The following is a 12,977-nucleotide window of genomic DNA, read 5'->3' as shown; positions in this document are numbered from 1 at the left end:
TCCTTTTTTGGAATTGTTATTTGTCTTTAGCAGCCTTGTTGGTATAGGGAAAAAGATTTTTCTCAGCACTGAAATCTATAATGGCTGTCAGTTCATTTCTGCCTGCTCTTACTGGGAAAGCTTGGTTGCTCAGCATTTTTGTTGAGAATGTGGAGTCATCTTGGTCAAAGTCGTATATTTGTGGGTTTGTTTTGAAACAGCACTTAGGCTTAACAGTTTTCAGCCCTAAACTGGTGTTTGGTAGCTAATACCATGAATGTGGTATCTATTTTCAATAAAAATCAAAAGCTGGTACTTACGATGGGAAACGTTAAAGAAAAGAACATGAGTTAGTAATTTGGTAGGGTGTTTTATCAAAGAGGGGAGATTGTGGCAAAATTCTGCGTGAACGTTTGGTTTAGAAAAGTGTATGGTCTAAGAAAACTGAAACAGAAGTCAGGTTAAAAACCAAAGAAAATTAAATATAACCATTTCAAGTATGAAAAGTCATCATCTCCAATGGCAATTTCCTGAGAATTGAAGTGATTTAACTTAGTACTGGTTTGTATGTGTAGGCTTAACAGCAGCTGTAACTGGGTGTGTTCTTAATTGCAGAATAGGTGAATTTGAATGAAATATTCCTTCCTAGGGACTGACTCTTGTGAGCATCAAGTGCTTCATGGATGCTGGTAAAAGTGGTGGTACACTTAACCAAAGGCTGTCTGTCTGCATGGAAGACTGAGTGGATATGATGATGCATCACTTCCCATGATGAAGTTTTAGGGAAATTAACTTGTATATACCAAAGAGTATTTTGTAAGGCTTAGAATCACAATGTATTCTTCCTAACTGAAATACCTGCCATTCTGCTGCTATTGTGGTCAGCTTAAGTTGCTTTAATAATCATTTTGTTTTGTAGAGGGAGTCTTATGATGCTGTGTTCTGCGACAAGCCTTAAACTGTGGAGCAAATGTTTGTCCCTCCGGTCCAGAGTAGTGTAGCCTTGTTGGTGTAAGGGCTTGTGGTTTTGTAAAAAGACCCCTTGTTAGGAATGTAATTATACTCATGATTTTGTTTTTCTTCTGGTGTTGAAAGTAATAGTTCTTCTAAATATTTTAAATATACATATGTTGAGAGAGAAAAAACTGTTACTTTGTTGAACCACGGATGAAATATTTTTTGACTCAATTTCTTGTCCAATTTGAAACATGTAAAGGTATTTAGAAATGATAACTTGCTGGATAATTTTTGTAAATGTATATAGTGTATAATAATGTGTATTCGCCATCATTTTTAAAGAAGACTTACATCAGTGTATATACTTAAGGTTTCAATAAGTACCTAACAAATGCTAAAGTGTATTTAAGTCACATGTTTTGTAATACTCTAAAAATTTGGCCACAGACTTTGCAATTCTGGTCTTGGCATAAATGCATCATTAAAAGGATAGTAAAGAACAAACCAAAGCTCTTTCAGTGGAATGAAATACGGCAACTGGAGTGGAGGTGTGGCAGAGTGTAGCTGAGCTGCACTCCAGCAGCCCAGCTGCTCAGTCCCACTGGCTTCAGGCTACAGCAAGCTGAGTGGGGTCCAGGGGGTTCCCCCTCTTTTGAGGCCAGTAAGCACATTGTTAAGGTACAGTTCTTTCGTCTGCCACCCCCCCCCACCCAAGAGCTCAAACCCATGCCCCGTATCACCCTGTTTCTCAACTCTGTCTCTAGACCTGCTTTCTTATAATTACAGTGAAGGAGCAAGTCTTGTTGATTTACTGTTTCACTAGGAACTACATGGCAGGCGTAGAGAGTTTCCAAGGGTTTCTCTTGAAAGCGAAAGCATGTGAGTTCCAACTGTAGCACTTTCACCTTTGTTCACTGTTCCCTTGGGTCCCTGGGATGAAGTCGTTGAGTCCGTTTAGGTAAGCAGCTAGAAGAACAAATATTGAGTTGGTTTATCTCAGCTATTGTATTTGAATACATGGCTGTTGTGGTTTAACCCCAACCGGCAACTAAGCACCACACAGCCAGTCGCTCGCTCCCCCCCGGTGGGATGGGGGAGAGAATCAGAAGAGTAAAAGTGAGAAAACTCATGGGTTGAGATAAAGGCAGTTTCATAGGTAAGGCAAAAGCCGCGTGCGCAAGCAAAGCAAAGCAAGGAATTCATTCACTACTTCCCATCGGCAGGCAGGTGTTCAGCCATCTCCAGGAAAGCAGGGCTCTATCACGCGTAACGGTTACTTCGAAAGACAAACGCCATCACTCCAAACGTCTCCCCCTTCCTTCTTCTTCCCCCAGCTTTATACACTGAGCATGACATCATATGGTATGGAATATCCCTTTGGTCAGCTGGGGTCAGCTGTCCCAGCTGTGTCCCCTCCCAGCTTCTTGTGCACCCCCAGCCTCCTCGCTGGTGGGGTGAGAAGCAGAAAAGGCCTTGACTCTGTGTAAGCACTGCTCAGCAGTAGCGAAAACGTCTCTGTATTATTGACACTGTTTTCAGCACAACTCCAAAACGTAGCCCTGTACTAGCTACTATGAAGAAAATTAACTCTCTCCCAGCCAAAACCAGCATGATGGCAAACAGCATGCAGTATAGAAAATGAAGATTGTCATACCTTTTTTTAGGGCATAAAAATGTTGTAATCTTTTAATGTATTGTCATCTTGAAGTACTTTATCTTATATTTTAAGTCTCAGCATGCATAGAGGAGACTAAAAAATACTTATTGTCTTGTATAAAAGCATAAAACTACCTATTCAAATTCTGTGGAGGTATAATGGGAAAACCATTTCTGTGGTAAGCATGTTTGCATGTCAGGTGTCTTCCAGTTAATGGTGGGGGGATATGTGTGTGGCAAGATGGATGACATATTAATTGTGTGGGTGCAGTAAGATAGTGAGGAGGAAGAAAGAGTATCACTCCAGCTTCTCATTTAATAAGCAAGAATTTGGAAATGCTAAAGCTTCATTAAATATCAAAGCAGTGCTGAGCTGCGCGATCAATGTTGCTCTTGCTCTGTTCTGCAGATCACAAAATTTTAGCTTCCTAAAATTACAGGAAAACATTACTTTTTATAGCATTGACTTGAAGCATTTGTACTGTAGTCAAGTTTTATGACTTCACTTGCATCTGTGCTCTTGCTTGAGGTTTTCTTAATGTTGTTTCTTCTTTCTTTGTGCACAAGAAAATGTAAATAGGCCTGCTTAGACCACCTTCATTAATGAGTAGAAAGTAGGGGCAGGGAGTGAAATTTATCTGGAGTGATTACTTTCTCACCAGGTATTGATGATAGTGAGCTAAAGGATTATGAATATATTTAACTGTTAGAATCTTTGTCATCACTTAACACATTGTTACAGAAATTAATCTTCTCAGTTGCATGCCCAGTGTTTTCTTTTATTATTCCAGATGGTACTGCATGAAAATAAGCTGAATTGTAGATTTTTTTTTCTTTTTAAAGTGCAAATGGTTATCAAAAACTACCTTTTAGTGGTATTAATATGGCATTGCTCTGGTATATGTTGTTTGAAGTGAAATGTTAATGCTCCCCTTTACTTCAGGCTTCCGTTTTGTTTCTCAGGTTGCACGTCTTCAAAAAATCCCTGATGGTGACAATGAGACAATGATTCCTGTACTGTCTTCAAAAAAAGCAAGTGAATTGCCAGTTGATGAAGTTGCAAGCATTCTGCAAGTAGGTGATTTTGCATCTCTTAAGAACGCACTGATGTTTCCAAACAATAAGTTTGATATTTCTTAAGGACAGATCTTGTCATTGAAAGTCTGTGCATTATCATGCAATTTGATATTAACTATTGTCTACTTCTAAAAGCATGTTGATCTTTAAATTGTTACTTGAAATGCTCTGATCTCTAACATTAAAAAAAAAATCGGGTTATTGGAGGGGGGATAAGATTCAACTTGAAAATGATCAGATTTCTGTATGCTTTGAAGATTGCTTTCTGTTAATAAAACTCCTAGACTCAATCTTCCTGTAAAATACTGTTCTGTTTTTCATAGCTATTGCTTCCATTTCTCTAAGGAATCCCTAATGTCCTTAATTTATTTTGTAGCCTCCATTTCAAGTGGAGGAACAGGATTGAGAAAGCTACCCATTGACAGATTTATGAACCACTGAATCTAGGTTAATTTTTGTGATAGATGGTCTTTTTTTCATTTTCTGTATGCTTGACTGCCTGAGGAGTACACCACAGAAAATGTTGGTCACTGACAACTCAAGACTTTGAAGCTATTGCTGTGTCATTTGGCTGAGTAACTGAACTGAAATAATCCTCAAGAGTCTGAACTATGCCCACAGTTTGGCTTGCTGAAGAGTTTTCTGCGGGGAAGATCAACAATCATTTAGAGATGTGAAACAGCATCTGCTTCTGTAGTTCTTCTGTGAATTTTTTGTTGAAGTACTCTTTAAGTACTGCCAAATTGAGTTTTAAAATAGTGGTTAGTTAGCTTTTATTGTCATACAAATATTAGTACCAAGCTTGTCTTTCTGATCTTGGCCAAATTTTTATAATATAAGGCTATATATTTTGGTGTTGGAATTTATTTTGAAGTCTAGCTTATCAGTGTAATTGCTGTGTTATTCTTTGTATATTTCTATAGGCTAATCTTCAGAATGGCTTAAAAAACTGTGAAGTTTGTCATAGACGGGCATTCCATGGATGGAATGAATTTGATATTAGTGAAGATGAACCACTGTGGAAAAAATATATTTCTCAGGTTAAGATTTTTGTCCTTTCTGCTTTTTGGTTTTAGTACTTGTCAGCAGTTTTGCTCTTTGTTACATAGCTTTTGTGTGCATGAACGTATTCTTATAAAAGTGGGGAAACTGTAGAAGAATAGGAAATTGCAACTTCTATAATTTATATCTAATTTACCTATTGAAAAAGCTTTTATTTAGGTACATGCCAGTGTTCTAATTACATGATTTGTTCTTGAATGTGTGTTCATGACTAGCCAAAGGGTACCATTCATAACTAGCCTGAGGGCTGGAGAAGCAGAACAAAGTTCCCTATAGGCAAAGACTTGAGCATGAATCGCACTAAGGTCGGACACAAATGCGTATGACCGGTAAACATTTAAATGGAGCATGGAGTATGAATAACTTGATAGACAAAGGAAATCTTAAAAAGGAAAACCGCTGCCTTTGAACTGAGGGTGAGGGTGGGGCCAGCCTTGATTCTGGTGTTAAGCAGAACTGGCAGAAGTCAAGCGTGAATTTTTTCCTATCAGTGTGATTTATTATGTATATATGTGAGCCTGTGCGGCTTCTTGAAGTGTCCCTACTTCCTCCTACCCTCCCCCACCAGCCGGCTACGCAAGCTATTTACAGCAACTTTTCACACCGAAGATTTTTCTAATGAATTTGTAACGTTAAACATTTTGGTCAATGTTTCCTGCACCTTGTCTGAGCAGCAGTGCAGTTAAGTTCTAGAGTAAACCCTGAAGTAATAGACGGTTAATTCTAGATAAACTGTTTTACTTGGGAGTGACTACAAAGATACTCAGCGCTCTGTTGATGATAGCAGTGGAAACATCATCACATGCTAGCTGTCCTCTGGCATTAATGCTTTTTCCCATGTGTAGTGTCAAATTATTCAGATGCATCAGAATGCTTCTAAAGCATGTTAACCGGGTCTATTTTAGGTAGGATTTATTAAGATATTTGCTTTGAACGAGCTTATCATGTGTGCTTTTAGAATGTTCTTCACTTTAATTGTAGGAATGTTCTTTTTTGTAACATTTCTCAAAAAAATGAACATTTTAGTGACCAGCTGTCATGTAGAAGTAAGATCCTTTATTATTTAAGCCTTAGAAATCTGAAGACAGCGTATGATCTGAAAGGAAAACTTGCATCTTGTAAAACAAGAAATCAATAAATTGATATTAGGAAATATATTGTTGCCTTGATAGTGATCAGTTGCTGGGAATAGGATCAGCCTGTTACCTCAAAGACATTTTAAATATATTTCAGGCTTCTTTTTGTGTGTTTAAACAAATACAGGAGATTATTCTTTTTGTCTTAAAAATGTGAATCAAGAAATGTAAGAAAAAGTTTTCGCCTGTTATGTATTGAATACACTTCATTCAAGGTCTTTTGATATTTAAAAAAACCCCAAAACCTCAAGTAAGATCTGAACTGTAGAGAGTCAGATTTTGTTTGCACTGGTAGGTCAGAAATATTTTAATTATAGAATAATATGTTTCAAAAATAGATCAGATGTGCTTTGAGGGATAGATAAAATGGTCTTTCTGTCAAGAGTATTGCTGAATTACTGTTCTGTTTCATTTCAGTTTAAAAATCCCCTTATTATGCTTCTCCTGGCATCTGCAGTCATCAGTGTTTTAATGCATCAGTTTGATGATGCTGTCAGTATCACTGTGGTAAGGAACTAAGATTTTTGTCTTCTTTGAGAGTACTTCAGAATGTGTGACCACGTGTACTTTCAACATCACATGAATGCCAGTGTGGGATGGGATCACTTGATTCTAATTAATGAGTTTGATCTGTATGCTCTCATAAAATCTCTTGAGTTTGTGACTGGATTTTGTGGTGTGTGTGGTTTTTTTGTTGTTGTTTTTTTTTTTTTCTCCATTGACTGATAGCAGTAGTACATAGCAAAATACATCAACGAATAATTATGCATCTTTATTTTTTAATTGGTTGAAATGCCTGTCTTTAGGCATTTGTTCAGAGGAGCAATATTTGATGTCTTCTATGTAATTTTTATCTTAAATTATGCTTTAATTTCAAATTGTAACCAGCATAAGCCTTCTGTGAATTTACTTGAAAGATGTAGTCTTTTAAAACACAAAAAAGAAATGTAACCTGAACTTTCTAGAAATAGCAGAAGATAGAAGCTGAAATAATGGATTTCTGTAGAAGTTTGCAGTTAAATAGGGTGCTAAACTAGTGACCAAATACAATACTGCTAAACTAGTGACCAAATACAGTACTGCTAAACATTTGTCATTGCAACTGACACAGAGGAGAAAATTATAATCCCTTTGACCTTTTTGGGGTGATAGGTGATAATGGAAAATTGGGATTTCTGTATGATCAGAGGCAAGTTCTAGCTGTTTTTTGTCTTGTCTGACCTCTGCACTCTCTATGTTAAGTTTTACTTTTGTAATTAACTCAAGGTAACTGGAGGTTTGCTCCTAACCCCTCTAATTCTGTAGAAGGAATAGTTTTCCTTGGAAGACAAACTACATGGCTTCTTTAAGAAAAACCATGCAATTCTGAATTTGAGTATAGTGGTAGTTTGGAATGGTCTGTTGTGTTCGTAAGTTGAGGTTAGGTAAATTATTGTATTAGGAAATGTATTTAATTGTTGTGGCTGAAAGTTGAATTATTTCATGTTTTTTTTCTTTGGTTAGCGCCCTCAAGTCTATTTCTTAACCCTCTTGAGCAAGGCCATGAGAAAAGAACAGGGCAGTTAGTGTAAGGGAGTACTAATTTCTGCATTCTGTGCTACAGCCTGGGAAGGTATCTTTAACAGCCTAGGGGACACTGGTAGAGGTGTCTTAAAATATGGAGAAAAAGTGTGGTTGAGTTAAAGTTCATCAGTTGTGTTTTTTGTATAAGTAACCTACCATTTAGTCTTGTTGTTAATGCCTACTTTTTCACCTAGTGAATATTCGTTTTGCTTCATTTTCAGATGATAGTGCAATTTTTCTGTGACTGCATATTTGTGCTCGGAGCCTTAGCAACAAAACTAATTTGCTGCTTTATCTTTATATATCAATGACATATTTCTTTTGGTGGCAATGCTGGCTTGAGCAGCTGTTGCCATCTTTTTAGCTCTGCTGATACTAATGTAAAGCCTTTTGATCTGGACTCGGAACTGATGAAGATTAAAAAAAAAAATTTAAAAATTACATACCTTTTCCCATTTGGAAGATACTGGCTTCTTCATGCAAGCCATTACACGTAGAAACAAGCTGACACACTGACATGAGGCTAGGAATGCAAAGCTGTGTCAGGTAGCAAGAACTGTAGAAGATAATACTGCCTCCAAAAGAAACGTGTAGCTGTGGTGGAAATAGTCCGTGGAAAGATGGTGTATATATATATATATATATATGGTTCAGTTGGTGAGGCTAATGTTAGTATCACAAATAAGGCAGATTTACTGGATTTATCCTTGATTTAGTTAAGAGTTCTTCAAGAAAGTTTTTCTCTTACAGAAGGGGAATATCTTGGCTATTTTCTAGTAGTTACAGTATGTACTTTAAAGGCTTAATTAATGAATGTTGTTTTATGGTTCTGTAAGAAAGTGTAACAACTCAATTTGACTAACAAATTTAGTTATTGTAGCAAAACTCAATCTGAGAGTGTATCAAAGGGGAAGATGATATTTATTTGGCACAAAATTGATCTTTGTTACTTCCTGTAATAGATTTCATTCATTCACTCACTTTCACATCACATGCTTACCAGCCCCGTGATGTTTATGGTGAAGTGTTGTGACTAGAATTGCGTGTCATATGGCGGACTATGAGGGCTTGCTATTGAGGCCTTAGTACTTATCTTGGGTTATTCCTAATGAGCAATTTTTTTAGCTTTTTTTGTTTGCGATCTCTGGGATCTTGTCTGTTTGGGGTGTACTTGGTGTCCTGTCTCACTCCTTGGGAGTCTTGGGCAGGGTTCTTGAGTCTCATCCTCCTCTTATTCTCCTTGCTGGGGTATTTTATGGCTCCAGACCTGTTCTTCAGCTTGCTACCTTATCTCTAGTCTTCAGTTTGTTTTTAGTCTTTTTGTTATCTGGTTATTTGAATGAAACTATGTCTGTGATGCTCTGTAGCAGTTAACACGTCATTCCTTCAAGCTTTGTTCTGTTCACAGAGAACACCATTCATACTTCATTCAGACCAGTTTTTCTATTTGTGTCATGGATCTCTGTCCACTGCTGTCTTTTGCTCACTCTTCAGAAACATGGAGCAGAGGAAGTTTTTCTTCAAAATCACTGTCTAGTTATTAATCTTATTTTTAGTAAAATCGGGTTATTTTGTTCTTGGTCATTACTAGAGTAGATGTAAATAGATAATGGCATCACTTTTATAACAGATCCAAGGGATACTGAGTGATTTTGAGCATGAGAAAGTTTGTTGCCAAATCATGTTGTTAATATGTAGTAACAACTATGGCTGAGCAAAACCAAATATCATCACTTAGTTTCATGGCCATATGGAATTCTTCTATCTTACTCGCTTTTGTTTTCTTGCAGGCAATACTCATTGTTGTTACAGTTGCCTTCGTTCAGGTAAGACAGCTGTTGTCCAAATAAGATTATTGCTTTTATGTAAACTCTTCTATTTATAAGACTGAAGTAGTTGTCTTGATGCATTGTGCTGTGAATGGTTAAGACCTCTGTGCTTTCATCCAAGGCTTTTGCCTTTTCTAAAGTGTGTGATTTGTCCTGCTTTGAGATTTATGCATCTATATGGGTATTATACTCAGCCATAAAACAGTACTTATAAAGAAGCACTCAGAATAAACAGTGTTGAAGAACTTTTAAATATTTAACTTCATTAAAATAGATTTTGAAAATGTATCTCTGGCTTCAATTTTGTACAGAAATATTACAAAAAATAATAGTTATCTTTAAGTAATTTTCTAAGTTATAAAAAAATTTTCATTCTCTAAATACCCGGCTTTACTCAGTGTGTGCCTAAACCAAAATTGCTTTGTGTTTGTCCTCTATATCTTTGTTTACCTTAAGTCTGTAAATCTGTTTATTGAGTTAGAGATGAGTTGTGGTACTTCAGTTCTCTGGGGGCTAAGAGCATGAACACAGCATTTTTGATACTAACTTGTTAAACTGTAGAACTTAATCACGTGTCTGATTCCTGAGTTTAGAAGTATTACTGCAAGTATTACAAAGCCCTGGAGATGCTGAAGGAAAATGCAAAGGACCCCTGCTATTCTTTCAGAAGAAATGCATGTAGACAAATTCTTAAATCTGTAAATTTTTCAATGTTTGGACCATATTTGCTTTTTAAAGTATGTAATATAGAATTGTTGAAGGGCATCTTTTATCTAATTGTTTAGAATATTACTTTAATACAACTTTACTAATAAGATAAATTTCAGTACATGTAGATATATCTTATTGTTGTTTAACTTTTGCCTGTTTTAAAAATATTATCTGCTTTTTTTTTTATTGTCTCTGCAGGAGTACAGATCAGAAAAATCTCTTGAAGAGCTTAGTAAACTTGTGCCTCCAGAATGCCATTGGTATGGAGTTGTTTGTCCTTTGGGTTCTAAATTAAGTCATATTAAATCCAATCTGAAATGAGTAAAAAAAAAAAAAGGTTTTACTGAACTTACTGCCTTTTATACAAAGCTGTTATGCTGATACAGAATGTGCTTTGTTTTTGCTCATTTTAAAGACTGTTGTATGGGCCTAAAAAATTACTCCACGTTGTTGCCCCTCTGATCGCTTCAAATGATATGACTGATGTGTAACTTCTAAGAAACAAGCAGCAAAATAGAAACAGTATTTTGCTGAAACCAGTAACACTGCAATGTATAGTCAACAGTATGAATGCTTTTATTTGACAAAATGCCAGAAAAGATGTTCTTATGCTCTTCATGTTCTTACCTACAGTGTACGAGAAGGTAGAGTGGAACATACACTTGCAAGAGATTTAGTCCCAGGTGATACAGTCTGCCTGTCAGTTGGAGACAGAGTCCCAGCTGATCTACGATTATTTGAGGTATATACCTGATATTGCTTTAATATTTAATAACTTTTTTTTTTGTGGAACAGAGGGGAAGACAAGATAGCCACTGAACACTGAAGTGCAATAAGTGTTATTGTTTGGAATTCACAACTATATATAGAGAAATTTTGAAATAATTCAGTTCCGAAATGTAATTGTGCATTCTTAACAATATATGTAGTTTCTGATTACAGGACCTACAAGGAAAGAATTTTCTGATTTTATGTAGTAGTGCATTCTTGAAAATTTTAGTTGAGTACTTTTCTCAGAAACAAGTTGTAAAATCATTGTTTTCAATCTGAATTATAAGATATTTTGGCAGCTGGTGCAGGTGATTTCAAGTCTTTATTTGCATTAAGCTTTAGGGTATAGGTTCAGTGTTCTCTGATAATGGAATATTAAAACGAAATGGTGAAATTGTGCCAGGGTAATATTTTCTCTCTGACACTTTTATCAGTGTGTGTCATTATATCTTCTAGGTTACTAAATATTTGATTCATGGTATTAGCACTGCTGGAAGTGCTTGAGTTGAAGCAATAGCACAATAATGGTACTTACAGATTCTCTAAAAATGAATTGGGGTGTATATATATTCATCTTGCTTTTGATTGTTTTGGCTCAATAGTGTCATGGTATTTTTCTGTCAGATTGGGCATCCTCATGTTGCCTGATATCTGGGCTATCTATCATGTTAAAGTAATTTCTGGATATGGTGAGCTGTATATCCAGTATATCCATGGTTGATACTGGATTAATCAGTGTTCATTTTATAGTCAAAGCCTGAACGAGCTAGTTTCTGAGACAAATTTGTGGTGCTCTTGAGAAATTTGTCTGGATCATCTGTTGTTAGCCCCTGTAGTGTAGTTAGTACTTGAGTGGGTTTGTTTTTTGTGACTGCAAACACTTTTTCCTTCCCTCAGCAATTGTATGATCTCTGCATCTTTCTTGCTCATAAGCTTATAGCATGCTATGTCCTCTTACAAAGGGAATTAGAAGTTTCTCAGCTGTCTGTAGCCCTACACCAGGTGAAAATTTGTGCTATCTTTATCTCAACTACTCTTGCAGATCATTTGAAAATAAGACCATGTAATCTTGTTTTCATCTTGTCTCTACTGGGCATTGTTATGGGGTGGCGGATTTTAAAACAAATTAAATGGAGATCATCTTTTCGGATAAAGAACTAGATCTCTTCAGCATATTCTGATGGATGCTGTCCTAGAAAATTGTAGAAATGGTAATTAGGCACCGTTGACTTTCTGAAGCCTTTCATATACATGAGAAGAAGTTTCTTCGCTGATCTAATCTTATGGGGGCAATCTCGTTTTCTGAAACGTATTTGAAGACCTTTTCTGGCCCTAGTTTTCTGTATGTTAATGAGCAGTCCATCAAGTTTTATGGTACTTTCTCTAAAGCCAGAATATTACATCAAGAACTAACGTACCTCTAACAGTGTAGGCTTTGAACACAATTCCTTTTGGTAGTGATGATAAATGTTTCAGAGCTCATGGCTAAATCTGAACAGTAGTAGCAAAGTGGCATCTTCATCCTGTTTCAGCCTGGAGTCTGAGGAACACATCACAAATACAAAATCACTATAGAACTTTCTGGAGTTAATTCTTCATGGCTTTGATTGAAAGATTCATTGCAGTTTTTGACAAGTGTCCCTTTTCCTTTATTGATACAGCATCCATCTTTTAAAAATGGGTACTGCACTGGTAACTATTTGAGAGAATAGCAGGAATTAGAGGGATTTGACTGATCAGAAAGCACTTTAGTAAAGGTACTATCCTCTTTTAACATTGACTAAATTATTTTTGATCTAGTAGCCTGTGTTCATTTTGTTGTCCAGCTAGCACTGGAGAGCATCACAGTTACCGTGCCACTTAAAAAAACCCAAAACAAAATGCCAGAAAAACCCTAACTTGAACCCTGGAGCGATCTGCTATAGTGTGGTGGTACCACGTGCAATGTAACTGATTGTTATTTACTCTTTGTAAGTGATATCCTTTCAAAGAGTTTTGGCAGTTGAGTTTTATTATGCATTCTTTAATACTGTTTTTCTTGAGAAGGTTATCTTGAAATTTAGTGGTATGGTCACCAATAGTGGTTTTATACTTTTTAATATTGCAAAATTATTTTACTTAAATTTAATGACTCGTGCTTTGACTCTGTTTGAGACTTAAGTCAGTAGATTAATATGTAAGAATTGATGTCAGTTGAGGAAAGACATTTCAATTTATATTTTGATAAGTCATTTTT

The 12,977-nt window shown here is 36.2% G+C and overlaps 1 protein-coding gene across 13 annotated transcripts in view; it reads left to right on the top strand.

Annotated features, from left to right (window-relative positions):
* Positions 1–12,977, top strand: part of ATP2C1 (ATPase secretory pathway Ca2+ transporting 1) — a 68,915-nt gene that overhangs the window by 30,910 nt on the left and 25,028 nt on the right. For all 13 annotated transcript variants that reach the window (XM_087770009.1, XM_087769947.1, XM_087769940.1 and 10 more), the window contains 6 exons: positions 3,556–3,666; positions 4,593–4,709; positions 6,285–6,374; positions 9,221–9,256; positions 10,169–10,230; positions 10,604–10,712. In XM_087770009.1, coding sequence (XP_087626135.1) covers positions 3,556–3,666; positions 4,593–4,709; positions 6,285–6,374; positions 9,221–9,256; positions 10,169–10,230; positions 10,604–10,712 — 525 coding nt within the window. The remainder of the gene's footprint in view (positions 1–3,555; positions 3,667–4,592; positions 4,710–6,284; positions 6,375–9,220; positions 9,257–10,168; positions 10,231–10,603; positions 10,713–12,977) is intronic.

The sequence above is a fragment of the Nipponia nippon genome, unplaced genomic scaffold (assembly GCF_047370975.1).
Source record: "Nipponia nippon isolate SJK-2023a ecotype South Korea unplaced genomic scaffold, ASM4737097v1 scaffold_1, whole genome shotgun sequence".
Lineage (NCBI taxonomy): Eukaryota > Metazoa > Chordata > Aves > Pelecaniformes > Threskiornithidae > Nipponia > Nipponia nippon.
The sequence above is the reverse complement of the archived record's forward strand: the minus strand, read 5'-3'. Positions and strand labels throughout refer to the sequence as shown.